At 54.8% G+C, this 18409-nt stretch overlaps 1 protein-coding gene across 1 annotated transcript in view; it reads left to right on the top strand.

Moving 5' to 3' along the window:
- The window catches only part of CCDC33 (coiled-coil domain containing 33), a 94191-nt gene that overhangs the window by 45703 nt on the left and 30079 nt on the right, over positions 1–18409 (top strand). The window contains exons 9-12 of the mRNA XM_056128733.1: positions 2454–2583; positions 3032–3168; positions 4126–4197; positions 18146–18256. Of these exons, the coding sequence (XP_055984708.1) occupies positions 2454–2583; positions 3032–3168; positions 4126–4197; positions 18146–18256 (450 nt within the window). The remainder of the gene's footprint in view (positions 1–2453; positions 2584–3031; positions 3169–4125; positions 4198–18145; positions 18257–18409) is intronic.

Raw genomic sequence — 18409 nt, 5'->3', positions numbered from 1 at the left:
CCTGTCAGAGCAGGCACTTAAGACAGGCCCCAGGGACAATGGCAGCGCATGATGGCAGAGAGGGACAGTCACACGGTGAGTTTCAGGTGGACTTGGGCCCTGGATCCAGAGATCTGAGCATCCCAAGACTGCAGCATCAGCTGTCGGCAGCCCCTCTCCCAGTATGTGCCACGTGCAGCAGGCAGTGATGGGGTGGGGTGGGGACACGGGCAGGGTGGGGGGCATGAACCCACGGGGTGAAGGCTCCATCCAGTGCCCGGGATGGCGCCCGCCGCAGTGACCAGCCGGGTTAATGGCTTTGCTGGAGGTCACAGCCAGGGTTAATCACATCCCTCCATTCACAGGCTTTTCCACTAGCATTGCAGAGTCCTTCTGGCCCCTGCTATCCCCCAGACATGGGCCCTCGGGTCACATTTCCCATGACCACCCTCCCACAGCAGGCTGCTCTGCCTCAGTCTGGATTCGGCTTCTTTACCCCCCATCTGAGAGGCTGAACGTCCCAATCCTAGGTCTGGGGTCCCCGTGCTGTTAGCCAGCTGGAAGGGACCTGCTCTTCTGGGGTTCTCCTGTGTCACAGACACCACTAGACACACACGAGCCCTGAAGGGGACGGCTGAGCTGTTAAATGTCCCACGGCCAGCAGGAAACAAGGTTGGGCAGCAGGGGACCAAGACCTGGCCATCCTGGAGTGTCCCAGTGCCTGGCAGAAGGCCCAGGCCAAGGGGGATTATAGAGTGGCTTTGAGCTGAGCAGGCTTTGGGGAGCACTCCTGGAAGACCCCTCAAGCCCCACAGCACCTGTGAATAGCTTCCCTCGCTGGTTGGCCTAGTGGTTGTCCTGAGTGTCCTTCCAGCATCCTTTCATTACCCTTTCAGCATCCTGGTACTGTCCCTGTGCTCAACGTCCCCAACCCCAAGGGATCTGGTCCACCTCCCCGGGGCTGGGACTGGGGCAGGGTGCCCTCAGCTGACTGGCAGGGGGGCCCTGCTGCTACTCCAGAACCTGCTGCAAACTCCCATAGTGGCCGCCTGCATTTGTGCTGACCTTTTCAGCTGTGACTGATTCCCCACAGGGGAATCAAGCTGGGGCAGAGGGGGTCACTGCGGCAGCTGACAGCCCCTGACCGGCAGAGGTTCTGCAGCCCCTCAGAGTCTGTGCCCAGGACCCCCCCCCCAGCCCTTCCCTGTTCGGGGCCTCAGGCTAGCTTGCAGGGGTGCTACGGACTGAGTCCCCCTCTTCCTCCCTCCGTCCTCCAGTTCCCTGCCTCCCCTTAGTGTGGGCCACTTGCCCCTCCCTGAACACTTTCTTCCCTCCCTCCTTGCTCTACTTTCTTTCGGGACCTCCCTCTGATCCTGCTTCTTTTAAGATGCCTATGCCTATTCTGGGTCTTTTGTTTTTGGTTTTTGTTGGATCTTTTTTTTTTTTTTTTGCTTTTTGGGGGGCCTCATTTGGTGGTGCTCAGAGCTGACTCCTGGCTCTGTGCTCAGGGATCATTCCTTCGTTGGCTGGGAGAGGGGGGCAGGGAGGACCTATGAGGTGCCAGGGATTGAAGTCAGGTTGGCTGTACGCAAGGCGAGTGCCCTACCAGCTGTACTGTCACTCTGGGCCCCTGAACCAGGTCTTTTAAGGGGATCACTCCTGGCGGTGCTCAGGGCTGTATTCCCAGGACCCTGCAGGATGGAACCTGGGCGTCCTGCTTACAAAGCATGTGCTCTCTCTCCTGCCAGAGATGCCTTCTCCGTTTCTTTTTGTTTTGCCTTTTTCCTTTGGGGTGGGGCTGAGGGGCACACTCTGATACGCAGAGACTGTTCCTTGCTTTGTGCTCAGGGGTGAGCCCTGGCAGTGCTGGGAAAACTGTATGTGGTGCCAAAGATTCGAACCCAGGTCAGGCAGCCTTAGTGGCCTGCTCTGTCAGACCTTTGCTGAGCACCCATAAGAATGTCCCCAACTGTCCCCTCCATAGTCCACTCTGCCCCATTTCACAGTTTTCATTTTACCCATATGTGAGCCCCAGCTTCGGTCCCCTGAGCCTGGATGGAGCACACTGCAGTCACTGAGGCTCAGGAGACCTTCTTTGGCCTCTGCCAGCGCCCGGGGATGTGTGAGGCAGAGAGGGCCTGTGGCTCACTCCACACCACTCAGCCCTGGCATCACATACCCACCGAAGACCCAGGACATTTACATAATCGTCCCTTCCCTGTGCCAAGGGGATAAGCCAGGCTAAGAGAGGCGAGTTTGGGAACTCTCCTGTGTGATGTTGTCATAAGGAAAATGGGTGAATAGGGACCATGGTGCATGGACGTGACACTATCCTGCAGGTACTAAACCCCAGGGAGACCAGCATGCCTGAGACTCAGGATGTGCCGAGGTTTACATGGCCAGTGAGAAAGGCAAGCTGGTGGCATCATTGGGGAAACTGAGTCCCACTATCATCTCCCACTTTCTGCTTCCAGGTATCAAAGTCTGGGGTGCCCCCAGAGCTGCCCCTGTGGAATCAGTCGTTCCTCTTCCAGAGCAGAGAAGGAGCCACCAACTTCTCCCGGGATGCGGCCCTGGTGCTGGAGTACTTCCCTTCCCCTTCAAGTATGGGCCGGGGCAGGCAGGCCAGGCTGTAGGGGCAGGGGAGGGGCCCAGGCCACTGGCTGCCCAAGACTGCAGGAGGGACCATCTGCCTCATCCACACTGCAGCTAGGACCAGGCCCAGGACTCCTGGCCCATTCCCAGCCAAGCTCCCTACATTTGTCTTGCACCCCCACTTCCAGAGAGCATGGTGGGGTGGTACACACAGTTCACATGCCAGCTCCAGTGATGCAGTTTGAATTCTGCCATCAGATGCAGAGATCCATTTTAAAGGCCCAGAGACTGGACATGGGAGGTGCTGGGAGGAGCTTGGGGAGCACTGAGAGGCGAAGAAGGAAAGAAGTGACCACACAGGAAATGCAAGGACAGAGGAGACAGGCGGAGGTGAGGGCGGGCGAAGCAGGTGCTGTGGTTTGAAGCCGAGAACCCTGAGCCCGCCGTTTCCTGGCAGTGAATGGCGCTAACCCCGCCACCTTCAGCAAGAAGCGTCTGGGCCTCTCCGTGTTGCCACTGAACAGTCGTCTATACCGCAAGATGCAGGAAGAGAAAAGCCTGCGTGGGCTGCGGGTTGAGCGACTCCCCATCATTGTGAGTTCCTGCTCCTACCGCACCCCCATGCTCCACCTGGCCCTGCCCCTGGCCCAGGCCAGTCTGGCATCCCCCAACTCTATCCTACAGGGCCCCTAGCAGGAAGGCCGAACTCTCATCAGGCGTCAGGGGCTCCCTGCGTCCCCCCACGCTCCCTCTCATCTCCAATCTTGTGATGAGACTGCCCCAAGCAGAGACCAGAGAGATAGTCCAGGGGTTAAGGCACCTGCCCGGCATGCAGAGAACCCAGTTAGAATTCCAAGCACCACCAGGAGGAGTCCCTGAGCACAGAGTCAAGAGTGAGTCCTGAGCACTGCTGAGTGTGGCCCCCCAAAAGAAAATTGCCCAAACAACTTGGAGAGAAGCCCAGGGAGGCCCTTGGAAAGAAATCCAAGAGCACAAAGTTCTTTCAGCCAATGTCCTACTGCCTCACAGGCCAGCCCTCACTCGTCCCCATCCTCAGATTCCTCCTCTAATGAGGGAACCTCCTGCCCTGGACAGTCTCTGAACCAGAGCCCAGGGCCAGGCGCCTGGATCCAGATTGGGTTCTGCCTTCCACCGGCTTTTAGACTGGGGGGAAATGAGGGTGCATGTCCCAGTTTTCTTGCTTGTACATGGCGGGGGGTGGAGGGGGAGGGACTGTCTGGCTCTCCCTATCAAAGGCTCAGACTAAGTTCTGAATGGATGTTATCGGGTCGCTGTCCCTACACCACCACCTTGGCTGCTAACATGCTCCCGGGCAGCTGAGCGGCCACCATGCTCCCCTCCCCAGACCCCGACCATAGGCAAGACTGTGGGTGCCAACTGGGTATCCAGGGGAGTTGGGGAACATGGATTGCAGTTAGGGTGGGAGAGGGAGGAGGCCGCTCCTATCTCCCTTCCACTCTCGGGGCACAGTCCCCAGCAGACCAGGCCTGGGGACAGAGCCACAGCTGACACTGCCCCCTCAATCCCCAGGACACCAACCTGAAAACCATGCATGGAGAAGTGCCCACAGTGGACGTCTCCTTGCAGCTGCATGCCTTGGAGGTAAGGCTTGCGGCACGGAACAGCTCCTGCAGCACCCCCTGAGAGGGTTTAGTGCCTGTGAGGCTGCTGCCCGGCTCAGGGGCCGGGTCTACACTGGACAGGCATGTTGAGGTGCAGCTCCAGAAAGAAGAACAGAGTGAATGCTGAGATGCGGAGACAGTTGAGAATTGAGGCCACCTAGAGCAGGCCTGGGCCTGCCTCACCCTGCTCCCTGGGACCAAGCTAGTATGTTGTTTCTTTTTTTTTTTTTCCTTTTGAAGTAAAACATTTCATTTGGAGGGTTATAAGAAGGAGAAGGAGGGAGGGAAATTGAGCAAATCACGCCCTCAAAGGAGAAGGCGGGCTTCCCCGAAGGCGGAGAGAGCCCACACACCCCAGCATTAGATATGAAAGTACACAATTCAAGATTGGAGATGCGGGTGACACATGTGCTTCGCCACATGGGTACAAGCAGCACATGGGCTCAGGCAGCATATGTGCCATAGTATGTTGTTTCTGTCTTGATGATGTTGTTTCTTGGGTTTTTTTTTTGGTTTGGGGGCCACACCAGCAGTGTTTAGGGGCTACTCCTGGCTTGGAGCTTAGGGGTCCCTTGGGGGACCTGGAAACTGAACTCTGGCCTCCTGCACACAAAGCTGAGGCCCCATCCTATGCGTCTAACCCTCTGGCCCTGTGACTTTTGTCACTTCCTTGGATGGGGGAACAAGCCATAGAAGAACCCCATGTGTGAGCTCATACCTCAGGGTCAAACCCTACGACATGTAGTCCCTCTGGGATCAGGCTGATGACAGGGTCATCCCTTTGTGGAGGCGTTCAGGAAGAGATCTTCCCCCCTGCTCCAGGAGCGTGTTGGGATTCACTTCCTGTTGCTGGAGGCTGAGCTCTTGTTGCTGGCCATCAGGAGCTTCCTCCTTGGTTACTTCAAGCTCCCCCCCCCACACACACACACACATTCCTTCTCACGGGGGCCTCTCCATTCGCAGGGGATGTGTTTTGGGTGACAGCTGGTGGTGCTCAGCCCCTGGCAGTGCTCAGGGGATCTTATGGGATGCTGGGATGGAACCCGGATTGGTCACATGCAGGGCAAACACCTTACTATGTACTATGACTCCACCTAGGGGCCCTCCACCTTTAAGCCACCAGCACGGTCCCCCAATATCCTCTTCAACATCCAAGAGAGAGTCTGCTCTGATTCATTCATTGCATGTCCCTCCCTGATGCCCGTTTGATGCTGTGATGTTGAGGAATCACATATCTGGTGGTGACATTTGTGGGGAGCAGGGGGGCACATCCCTTTACTGAGGTGCTCACACACTTTCTGGCTGTAGTGCTCCTCAGGGTTGCTGTGGGGCTCACACATGCTCACCAGGGGCTGCACTCCTGCCACAGTGCTCCCACATGGGGGTGCTCCCCCAGGTCTTGTCCTTAACCTGTGCCCGCACACACCTGGCTGATGTGCATCTGGAAACTGGTGCCAGAGATCTTAGACGACAGTGCTGTCAGGAGCTTGACTGGTACATGTAGCAGCACTAGATATTGAACTCGAGACCTCATGTTTCAAGGCAGATGCTCTAACCACTAAGCCCTCACCCAGCCCCAAACTGCTTTTCTGGGGGGAGGAGGTTGAGCTGCTACTGGCAGTTCTCAGGAGACCATGTGTGGTGCCAGGATTCAAACTAGGGACGCTGTAGGGCCAGAGCAATAGTAGAGCAGATAGGATACTTGCCTTGCACACAGCTGACCCAGGTTCGACCCCCCAGCACCCCACACGGTTCTCTGAGCACCGTCAGGAGTAATTCCTGAGCACAAAGCTAGGAATAAAGTCCTGAGCGTCACTGGGTATGGCCCAAAACACAAAAAATAAGGGAAAAAAGCAGAACAGAGACACTGTAGATGGCTAAATGCCTCCCTCCCCCCAAACTATGATTAGGCCAGGCCCCTCTGATAAGGGGGCATATAACCTCAAGAGTACCGACTCATTGCAATTAGGGACTGCAGGAATTAGGGTGTAGACACTTGGGGGGGCCCTTTGTTTTCATCTTGCCTCCTGCCACTGGACAGATCCCTAGGGGAAGGTCCCAGAGGCCTGAATCATGCCCGAGATGACGGTCTCTAGCGAGCCTAACCGGAATTCTGAGGCCATGTGCTAAAATTTTCTTTTCTCTCTGGTGCTGGAACAGACACAAGGTGGAGGTGTGAGCAGTTTAACACCATGAGTCTAAGAAATTTCTGCAGTCGCTGAGGCTGACAGCCTATTCCTGCCAACTTCACACACAGAAAAAAAAATAAAATAGCCACCACTCTAGGTCTAATTCTTGACAAATACAGGGAGTTCCTGGGGTTGGGGCATGAGGGTCGGGCTGGGAAAATAGCCACAAGACTCAGGACAGTACTTGGACCCTACCCTGAGCACGCTCCAAGGCACTGAGATTCCTCTTATTCCTTTAGTGTCGCCGTTTCTGGACCACTCCTGGAGAGGCTAAGGTTTACTCCTGGCTCTGAACTCAGGAATTATTCCTGGCAGCGCTTGGGGAACCGTAAGGGATGCCAGGAATCGAATGTGGGTCAGCCACGGGCGTGGTAAATGCCATCCTGGCTGTACTATTGCTCCGGCCCCTCCTCACATTCCCGGTGAGAGGGCATCTCTGCCAAACACGGCATACAGGGAGTTTAATGTCCCCGAGATTATATGCCCCGTTATCAGATGTGAAACACAATTCTCTGCTCTAGAACCTAGGCCAGACAGAGGATGATGCAGGAGCAGAGAAAGCCCTCAAGAAAGAGATCGAGGGTCCTTCTAGCAAAAGCTTACCAATTTCCCAGATTGGAGTTCAGCCCTCAGGGTCCATGGGAAGGAGACTGGCCAGGTCCCCGGGGCTAGCAGGCAGGCAACAGGCAGGTGGGCAGGGCTGCCCAGGCGGGCACAAAGGTCTCCATGATGAATTATTCACCCTGAGCTGTGCTAAGTGCAGAATTAATCCCTTTCCTTCCAGCTGGCGGCCTCACTAAATTATCCCTCCTAGTCATGCGGGAAAACACTGCCGAATTCATTTAGCTCCTGAGTGTTTTGATCTGGGGCTGGTGAATTTAGCTCCCCCTTCCCCCAGCCCCCTCCCCCTGGAGGCGGTTTTTAAAAAAAAGAGAGAGAGAGAAAAACCTTTCAGTAATGGATTTCTAAGAAGAATGGAAAAGAAAGGGGACTCAGAGGGGCGTGTTCTACGGGAAAATAGTACTAGAGGAAATTCAGATGCAGCCGGCAAGAATTCACACAATTGGACACCGAAGCGTGCACTAGAACTTGCACCCTGGGCCCTTCACGGATTCATTTGTCGCACATGACCCATGCATGCCTTGGCACAGACCCACGCATGCCTTGGCAAGCACGTTCACTCCCACTGAACACACATACATGCTCCCATATGCACGCAAAACACACGCCAGTGTGGACACAGAGGAGCAGGCAGTGCTCCTTGGGGTGAGACAGTTTCCTGGAGAAATTCGGAGTTTGCCAACCTGGGTTTGATCCCTGGCATCCCATGTGGTCCCCCCAGCACTTCCAGGAATGATCCCTAAAGCCCTGAGCATCACCAGGTGTGACTACAAAACCAATAAAACAAAACTACTTTAAAAAAAAAATACTTAAAGCCGCAAGAGATCTTTGGGTCCCCGGGATGTTCCCACTCCAGAGAGAAGTACCTGGGAGCCTTTGAGCGCATCTCACCTTCCATGAGGCTAACAAGGGCATCCCAGGGCAACTCGTAATAGAGTTCAGTAGTAGACTGTAGACCTTAGTAATAGAGGAGGAGAGAAAACATTTGCTGTGCCTGTCCCAGCTGGTACCTCTCAGCAGAGAATGCATCACTTCCCCAAGCATCTCCATGTCCATGCAGTCTGGACTTAGCCACTCTGCTCCCTTTACCACATCTATGAACGCTCTGCCCTCACCCCACTTTACCTACACGTCACCTGCCCTCTTGTGGATCTGAGATTCTTTGGGGGAGGCACTTGGGGGCCACACCCATCAGTGCTCAGGGCTCACTCTGGCTCTGCATACAGGGCTCACTCCTGGCAGAGTTCAGGAGACCATATCAGTGCCGGGACGGAACCAGGATTGGCCACATACAAGGCAAAGGCCTTAACCCTGTCTATCTCCCCACATTCCCACATGGAAGTCCAGACAGGCAGTGCCTGGCAGGTGGATCTCATAGCTCCCCTGACTGCTCCACCAGATGTGGGCATCCTGGCTTCTCGAACTCTTGCTCTGCCCTGTTAGGGGGCCTCACAACCTCCAGAGGCAGCCTGTGCTGAGACTCAGTGACTACAGTGCCTAGAAGTGCCCACCTAATCTCTAGCCCAGCCTGTTTGGGAGGAGGAAGATTGGGGTGTGGAAGGGAAGTTTGTCCCAGGCTCTTGGCTCTGCCTTCTGGGGCAGTGCAACCCTGGCAGGTGACCTGTGCAGGATTTGAGGCCTCAGCTCGTGGTTATCCAAACAGCCTGGCAGGCAGCCTGACCCAAAAGAAGACAATCTGTCGGAGGCATGAGGGACATGAGGGGCAGTCTCCTGGTTTGGAATATTGGGCGTGAAGATTCTCTTGCCCTGGATAGGGCTTCTCCCTAGACTTCAGCCATAAGCTGGAGTCAGGTGGTGGAGAACCATGCACAGATGGGTCTGAGAGATAATACTGGAGTTAAGGCACTAGACTTGAAGCAGCCAGCCAGATTCCATCCATTCACTCCCTGCCTATGATCCCTCAAGCATCACTAGGAGTGATCACTGAGCACAGAACTCGGAGTAGCCCCTGATCACTGCAAGGTGTGATGCCCATCACCCCGACACACACACACACACACACACACACACACACACACACACACACGCTACATGGGGCCAGAGACATAGTACAGTGGGTAGGGTAATTGCCTTGTACTTGGCTGACCTGGGTTCTCTTCCAGAAACCCCAAACCAAACAACAGCAACAACCCCAGCCCACGTGTATGTGTCCACACAAAAGACCCTGTCCACCATGTCTACAGAGACAGACAGCTCCCCTAGTCACGCAAGCGGCGACTTCCCCGTGGCTCCAAGCATCCAGGGAACCTGTGACTACCCCACGCACACAGACACGAATCAGCCTTGGGTCTTCTCCATTCCTCTCTGAACTCAGCCTCCTCTCTTTGAAGAGAGCGAGCTGGTTCCCCCGGGTGTCTGTGTTTCTCCAGGCTGCCAGCCAGCTGCTTTAATCAACCCTCCACCACCTCGCACCACCCTGATGCCCTCCAGCTTGCAGACAGCCTCTTTGAAGGGAGGTGGATAACGGTGCATGCAGACCCAGCATGCACACAGTAGGTGCTCACAGCTCCTCCTCCTCCTCCTCAGCTGCCAACAGAGGCTAGAGAAAACGAAACCTAGGATTTTTCATGGGGATGGTGCATTTGATTAAGGAGGAGGCATGTCCCCTTACTCCCCCCCACTACCACTAAGGGAAAGGGCAGCACCCTGGACCCCTGCTGACCCCCCTTCCTGTTTAGGCACTGTGAGGGCGGAGCAGGTCCTGGACCTCTTATCAATGGAGCCCCACGCCTTTTATTGCAGCCTGCCACAAAGATCCCTGGGGGCTGGTCTGGAGTGGAGACAAGTGACTGTAGAGATGTGGAGGGGAGGAAGGGCCGGCAGACTCAGACAGGGTTTTTCATGAATTTTTATGCATTTAGGGGGTGGGTGGAGATGCACAGGACAGCCCTGGGCTAGTCTTCAAAGCAGCCCTGAAGCAGAGCTGCCCCTCCCCCTTCTCTAAGAGGTGCTCAAGTCCTGGACAGTTAGGACCCGCCTCCTGTGGCCTCTGGGAAATCTGTCTACAAGCCTGCAGCTCCCCTCTCCCGTCCCCAGACCCAGCCCTCTGTCCCCACTCTATAGATGGCTGAGACAGAGCAGCAGGAACAGTACAGAAGGAAAGACACTTGCCTTGCACATGGCCAACCCCCTTCAATCTCCGCATCCCACATGGTCCCCCTAAGCACAGCCGCGTGATCCCTGAACACAGCACCAGGAGCAAGCCCTGAACAACGTCTAATGTGGCCACAAACAAGCACACAAACAAAATGGGCATTCTCCCATCTGGGTTTGAATCCTGGATCTTTCGTTCGATCTTAGCCATTCTGGGGTTCTCATTCTTTATGGGTGGAGGGGAAGCGACAGACCCTTGCAGCCAGGAACTTGGAGAAACCCGTTGTGGGCACCTGTGGGAGATCAAGGTCTGCGGCAGGCAGGCACAGAGCATGGGGGCATTTGGTATCAGTCACCCCAGCTGCTGACCGCGCATGACCCTCAGAGGGTGGACAAGGCTCTGAAGGAGGGGACCAACGGCCTGACTCATCCGTTCCTTGGCGCCTCACAACAATGTTCCCCCTAGTGACATCCACAGGAACCCTAGGAGCCTCATCAAGGGCTGAAGATGACATCATCAGCACCACATGTGGACTCAGCAGTTTCTCAGGGCATGAAGAGTGGAGAAGAGGCACACAATCCTCTCCGCGCAGGCCAGGCTGAGAGAGCATGCCCCCCCCCACCCCGCGTGCAGGCCCACAGCTCCAGGGCCAGAGAAGTACAGCCCACCCAGGAGCTGCCCTGAACGGCACCAACCACAGGACCCCAGGTCACCTTGGGGGTGTGAGCCCATGACCGCCAGCAGAGATGGGGCACACTGAGTTGGGAGCAGAGATGTTGACAGCAACAGATCCGCCCTGTCCTCTCTGCCACCCACAGGAGACGGGCAGAGCAGGTGCTCCTTAGGAAGCGGGGCTCCTCTTGGATCCTCCCATCCCCAAACCAGACTACCGTGTTTCTCCACCTTTCCTAACTGCGACCCCTGCTGATGACCTTTCCCTCCCATGGTACCCCTCCCTTCCTGTACTCCCTGTCCTGTCAGTTGGGGCCCTTATCTCTGTGATTCTTTTTTCTGTGCCCCCCTCGGAATATCCTCAGCACCCATAGTGGACTATATAGCCTCCAATTAAGAAGATCTGGCCTTGGTCCAGAGTGATAGGACAGTGGTCTGTAGAAATAGGAAGTGAGGTGGGCCTTGCCTTTCACACAGTCAACCCAGGTTTGATTCTTGGCACCCCATATAGTTCCCCAATCCCCATCAGGAGGAATCCCTAAGCACAGAGCCAGAGGTAAGCCCTGAGCATCCAGACGAAGAAGGAGATGGAGAAGGAGAAGAAGAAAGAGAAGGAGAAGAAGGAAGAGGAGAGGAGGAGGAGAAGGAAAAGGAGAAGGAGAAAGAGGAAGTAGATGAGAGATGAGGAGGAGGCGGAGGAAGAGGAGGAGGACGAGGACAGAGGATCGGCAATGCAAAGCCACAGAAAAACATCTGAGTGAGTCGTCAGTGATCTTACAACGGAATGACTGTGGTGGCGGAGCTCCTGGAACATTGAACGCTGTGGTGGCCAGTGGGACTAGAGAGACGGGTCTTAGGCGTTATCATAGAGTGACGGAAACCTAAGAAGGTCTTAGAGTACAGTGGGGCATGATCTGACTGCGCTGCAAAGGTGTGTGAATAGAAGAAAATGGGAATGGGAGAAAGCCGGGGATAACAATCAATGCAACACGATCAGGCAAACACCAGCGAGCAGACAGCCTGTCCCTGAGCCCTAAGCCAGGCTCTATTTCATACTAAAATCCCTGCCAGAATGTATATACTTTCTCATTCCTATTACTGATTCCCCTTCCCTGATTCTACAACTTGCTCGTAGATTAACCCTCCAACACTTCTCTGGAAAATGAATCATGGTCCTAGTGAGGATTAACACGAGTGCTTCATAGCTGGTGAAAACTGGGAAGGAACTGCAAACCTCATTGCAGCTGTCAGCCCGTGCCGTCTTGTGACCTGCTAGGGGGTGAGGACAGAGAGCCCCCTCATTCGAGCTCGCTGTCTGGGCCTGGCCTTCAGCCGAAGAGATAAGAACCTACAGCGGTGTCTACAGGAAATGACAAAGCTGGTGACTGATCGCAAAGCCACTGCACAGAGCACAGGGCTCATTACAACGCTTGCCAGCGGGCGAGACACCCTTATCAGGGAGAAAATTGCATCAGGCCTCCTGAATTACTAGAGATTGGAAGCAGATTTCTTGGGACGCACTTTGTTAGATACTTAATGAGCGGGATACAGGCGGGCAGAGCCCAAAGCCAGCAGGGCGGGGGACAAATGTCTTTGTTAAACAGAATTTGTCAGCTTCCGCTGCAGGCTCCCTGGGGAGGGTTCAGGGCCAGCTAATTGAATTAAGAGCATGTGGGCGCCTGTGAGCGAGCCCCGGGCGGGGCGGGCGGCTTCAGCACCACGGACAGCAGCTGCAGCCCGGCCCGCCTGTAATTGTCTGGGCAGGCTGGAACTGTTGCATTTTGCATGATGAGGGATCTAGGGGGTGGCGTGGGGAGCAGGAAGGTGGAAGATGTTCAGGGAGGAGGGGGAAACAGGTGACCCCCGAGACTTGGAGTCTGTGTTGCCATTGGCCTGCTCTGCATCAACAGACTTTCTGCAGGCTACGGCGAAGGCTTGTCTTATCCCCACCGAGGATACGACACGTGGTGGGGGCAGCTGCAGCCCTGGAGTGGGAAGAGGAGGGCCGGCTCCGAGTCTGAGCCCGTGCGTGGTCCTGCATCGCTCTGAACTCTCCAAGTCAGTCTCCAATTACAGCCTTAATGAAGCGGGGTGCGCTTCAGCCACGAAGCCCGGAACCAGGGCCACTTGTCAGCCCCAAGCTGTTTCCAGCAGCTAGGCAGGGTTTGTCAGAGAAAAGCAAATAAGCAGGCTCAGGGGCTGGGTTGGCAGCCCCCACCCTTACCTGGAGAAGTAGGGAAGGAGCAGGCAGGGCTGGGCTGGACAGGAGTTAGCTCTCAAGGCTCCATCCTCTCCGGATTCCCAGTCCATCCTCCCCTCCCCACTCCCCTGTCCCCCCGGGGTCAGCAGACCGGCTCCTCCCAGTCTCAGACAAGCTTTCTTCCCAGGAAGAGCAAGGAGGGGAGGGGGAAATCTCATCTCCCAAACAGGAGCAGACAGAAGCCAGAAGGCTGCAGGGGCAGATCCTCTGAGAGGGACTGATGGAGCCGAACTCAGACTGTGAGTGCTGGGCTGTTCCAGGGACCCTGTACCTCCCCCCAGGTCAAAAGTAGCTGCTGTGGCCTTCTGGAAGCCTGTGCTATGTGGAGGTCTAAAGATTTTTCCCAGGGTGGAGCAACAGCACAGTGGGTAGGGCGTTTGCCTTGCACGCAACCAGCCCAGGTTCGATTCCCAGCATCCCATATGGTCCCCCAGCGTCACCAGGAGTAATTTCTGAGTGCAGAGCCAGGAGTAACCCCTGTGCATCGCTGGGTGTAACCCAAAAACGCAAAAAAGAAATTTTTTTTCCCTAATGGTGTGGGAAGATGCACTGATAGTTGATTGGTTTTGGAATATTGAATATATAATAAGTCATGAAAAACTTTATAAAAAATAAGTTTTTAAATAAGTAAACAAAGGTTTTTCCTATAAAAATCAAGCCACTAGAGCCCGGAGAGACAGCACAGGAAGTGAGGCACTTGCCTTGCATGGGAATTGTGTGTGAAGCACCCCTGGTTTGAACACTTGTCCCCTGAGCACTGCCAAAGTCACAACTGAGCACAGAGCTAAGAGTAGCCCCTGAACTCTGGGTGTGCCCCCCCCAAAAAAGAAAGGGAGAAAAATCAGCCCCCCACAGTACCCCCCTGCCTAGGACAGACTGGATCATGGTGATTTACAGGAGCAGGAGATGGGAAATGTAGGAGGAACGGGGAGAGGGCTGGTGTGAAGCAGCTTTGGGGTCAGACAGAGACGGGGCAGGCTGCAGAGAGAGCAGGGCTGAGCCATGGAGCAATCAGAGCGAGAGCAGGTGGCATGGGCTGGAGAGATCCCAGCTCGTGGGTGCACAGGCTCTCCTGCCCTCCGAGATCAGGGGCACAGAGCACTGGTCTGCATCAAGAGGTCAGCCTCATTTTCATTTTATCTCTGTGATGAAATGCCATGAATCAGACATAATCACATTTAGAATCCACGGAAAATGATCTGCCAGCACCCAGCACCAGGCACATGTCCAGGAAGTGCCTGCCAGGGGTCATGTTGCCTGGGTCACTCTGGGTGGGCATCTGAGAGCTGGGCTGTTGGGGAGGGGCTCCTTCATCCATGTGACCCCACTTTCAGAAGAGACAGGGATCCCCTCGAGAGACCTCGCCCTTGATTTCATTATGGCGACTTCCTCCCTTAACTGGATTAGACGGCGGTCTATGAAATCTAGTCCGTGGAGATTGGCTTCCTGCCTGGAGAGAAGGGCAAATGACATTACAGGGCTGAATCAGCATCAGGGTGTGCCTGGTCGGAGGAGAGTCCATCTCTGCCCTGTCTCATTCTCTCCTTCCTCCTGCCCTGCTGGCCTCGCCGAAGGTCCCCCAGAGCCTGTGGCATGCTCACAGGATAGAGATTTTACTCTAACACACATCGGAGGGGCCAGAGAGAGAGTCCAGTGGGTAGAGCGCTTGCCTTGCATGTGGCCAATCCAGGTTTGATCCCCAGCATCCCATATGGTCCCTTGACCCCCACCAGGCATGATTCCTGAGTGCAGAGCCAGGAGTAAGCCCTGATAGTGCTGGGTGTGGTTAGAAAAATCAAAATTCAAAAACACTAAAAAAAAACCCCGCTGTAGCCAGAAATCTTATCTGGTTCCAAGGTGCACAGAGGTGCTGGTGGTTTGGGGCATCTCCAAATGCAGACATCATAGATGGGGGGAGAAGCAGGTGAGGGAGCCCATAGTTCCCATAGGGAATACAGTCTGGGCTTGGTAGGAAACAGCGAGGTGAGTCTCAGCCCCTGGGCTGCTCTTCCCGCCCCCAGGAGGCTCACCCGGCCACTCTTTCCTCGGAATGATCCAGAGGTTGGGGTGGGAAACAGGCCCAGACTAGACAAAACACCCCTGCATGTGTTTGACCACCCCTTACTCTCTTGGCACAAGTCTGAAAAGGCTCCATGTTTGGTCATTGATTTGCTTCTGCGGAGAAATTGGTTTGCTCATTTTTAAATTTTTTGTTTTGGTTTGGATTTGGGCCACGCCCAGCAGTGATCGGGGTTTACTCCTGGTTCTGCGCTCAGGGATCACTCCTGGCAGGGCGCAGGGTACTATATGCAGTGCTGCGGGAGAAACCCAGGTCTGCCGCTTCCAAAGTAAATAAATGCCCTACCTGCTGGAGCCTATTTCTGTCCTCAACCTGCATTTTTCTTTTTATCAAGGCACTGTGATTTACAAGGTTATTCCTAATTGAGTTTTAAACATACAATATTGCAGCACTGATCCCACCACCTGTGTCAGCTTCTTCCCACCAATGGTGGTTTTTTTTGGGTCATACCCAGCAATGTTCAGGGGTTACTCCTGGTTTTGCACTCAGGAATTACTCCTGGCAGTGCTCAAGGGACCATATGGGATACTGGGAATCAAATCCGGGTTGGCTATGTGCAAGGCAAACGCCCTACCCGCTGTGCTATCGCTCCAGTCCTGCGCCTGTATTTTTATCTTTGGTTTTTGATTTTGGAGCCACTCCTGGCGATGCTCAGGGGATATCTCCAATTCTGCACTCAGGGATCACTCCCAGCTGGGCTCAGGAGCCCATATGGGATGCCAGGGATCTATCCTGGGTCAGCCACGTACACACACCCAGTAAATGTCCTTTGTTTTTTTTTTTTACTGCCAACACTGTCCTCTGGGGAGATAGTCTATTTCCCTCTGTGTGAACAAGACAAGGTTCCAATAACTGATGCAGGGTGGAAATGGGGCACTTTGGGGGTTCCTCAAACCCTAACATTGGAGTCAGGATAAATAGCACAGCAGGATAAATAGCAAAGCCAGGTTGTGTGTGATCAACCTGGCTTTGACCCTAGGCAGCCCATATGGTCCTCTGAGCCCTGTCAGGATTGATCCCTGAGCTCAGAGCCAGGAGTAAGCCCTGAGCTAAACCACCAGGTGTGCCCCTGCCCCAAACCAAACTAAACGAAACAACAAACCCTGAAGTCGGCACGGTTCGAAAAATCTCCATGTTCGTTTGCTGAGCTCATTTTAGGACTAGACTTCCCAACAGAACCTTAACGGAATTTCCCCTAAAGGGAGCGTAAGATGTGTTCTTAAACCCAAGCAAGGGAAAAGTTTTGCCAGAAAATTGAAATGGCAAGGAAGTCTGGCAGTCGAGAACAGAGTGAGGTGCCACCCGCCTGGAAAAAGGGAGAAAAGCTGCTGCCAGTCTGGATGGAGGACTTCCTGGAGGCGCTGGCATTCGAATTCTAGACACAGAGAGAGGAGAACCCTACCCATGCTGGGTGAGGAGGAAGAGAAGGAGGAGACTACAGAGAAGGAGGCCCTCGGAGCCACGGGAGGGTCAGGAGCGAGAAGATGAGAGGAGGAATGAAGCAGAAAACGCCTCTAGCCAGCAAACATGGTCCACGGAGCTTGACCTTTAGGGCACTTCAGTTTCAGCTGAGTGGGTGAGACATGGGTAGCATGACCCAGTCTCCGAGCACTATCTCCTGAGGACCTACTGCGTGGGAGAGAGAAACATCCTGCTTCCGTTAACTTACACTCTGGCGGGGCAGTGGAGGAGGGAGCAGAGAGCGAGCACTTTGTCCCCTTTCCCTTCGAGGGGAGGGCTGAGGGTCACACAGGGGCTTGTCACAGGGGCAGGGCTGCTGGGAGTTGCACACTTTTGCTGCGGGTACACATACATGCTAGCGAGGGGAAGTCTCTGCTGGGGGCGCGCACAGTCTTGACCGTGAGACTCAAACTTGTCTCTTTTTTTTCCTTTTTGGGTCATACCCGGCAGTGCACAGGGGTTATCCTGGCTCTGCACTCAGGAATTACTCCTGGTGGTGCTCGGGGGACCATCTGGGATGCTGGGAATCAAACAGGGGTCTGCTGCATGCAAGGCAAACACCCTACCCACTGTACCATCACTCCAGCCCTTTAGACTTATTTCTTAAGTTGCAAAACACTGGCTGAAAGTCACTACTCTGGATTTTTTGTTTGACTTTGTTGTTGGTTTGACCGGGATGTTGGGCTTTGGCTCTGCCCCCAGGAATCACTCCTGATAGGTTCAGGGGAACCATATGATGCTGGGGATCGAACCCAGGTTGGCCACGTGCAAGGCAAAAGCCTACCCACTGTCCTAACTTATTTCTCCGTCCCACTGCGCTGCAGTTGTGAGACTTAGGCTGGAGAGAGAACGCAGGAGGTAAGTCACTTGCCTTGCATGCATCTGGCCTTGGTTCTCTCCTCAGCACCCCATATGGTCCCCTAAGCACTAAGCACTGCCAGGGGTGATTCCTGAGCACTGAGCCAGGAGAAAGCCCTTGAGCACTGACAGATGTGACTCCCATACTCCAAAAGTCAAATCAGATCATTGTGATATCCAGCAGAGTCTGGTTCTAATGCTCGCAGGGCGCTGAGGTGGCCGCACATGGCTGCCCAGAGGTCACCCTCCTGGCCCTTGTGTGAAATTGCTTGTGACAACGGGGCTCAAAGCTGCCAGAACTAGAATCTGTGCTGGGCATCGAACTCACAGCCTCACGCTCACAGATAGGTTTGAGGCACTGAACCACCTCCCACCCCTAAATGAATTCCTAGCAGCTTTAATCCGATGAGCGCAATGGAGTGGAGCTGGGGGAATAGAATCTGCCGACAGAGAGGGTGGTCAGCTAGCACAGGCTTCTGCCAAGGGCAGGGTCATTGTGACTTACTGTCGGGAGAGACTGGGCAGTGCAGAGCAGCAGCCAAGGAGAGGCTGGAGATGGAGAAAGGAGCAAACGCAAAGGCAGGAAAGAGCTTGCCCCTGGATCGTCCCTGGATCAGCAAGTACTCAGAGGTCCAGGAGCGCCAAAAGAGTTCTGGGATTTTCTCTTTCCAGAAGCCAGAAACCTTCTTGACACCCAGCAACACCCAGTTTCTGCCTGTTGTGGACTCCAACATCTTAGATGAGAACCTGGGTTCCATCCGCGAGTCCTGGTCTAAGTCCAGAGTGAGATCCAAGACAGAGGAGGAGCTGCCGGAACCCGGCCAGGAAACAGTGAGTGACCACCCCCCCCCCAGGATCAGGAGGGCTGGAGGAGTCGGGTGGCCACCATCCTCGCCATCCATGTGGCAGGCGGACTTCACACTGGGGGCACTCCAG

Source organism: Sorex fumeus, unplaced genomic scaffold, assembly GCF_029834395.1.
Source record: "Sorex fumeus unplaced genomic scaffold, SorFum_2.1 ptg000067l, whole genome shotgun sequence".
Lineage (NCBI taxonomy): Eukaryota > Metazoa > Chordata > Mammalia > Eulipotyphla > Soricidae > Sorex > Sorex fumeus.
The sequence above is the reverse complement of the archived record's forward strand: the minus strand, read 5'-3'. Positions and strand labels throughout refer to the sequence as shown.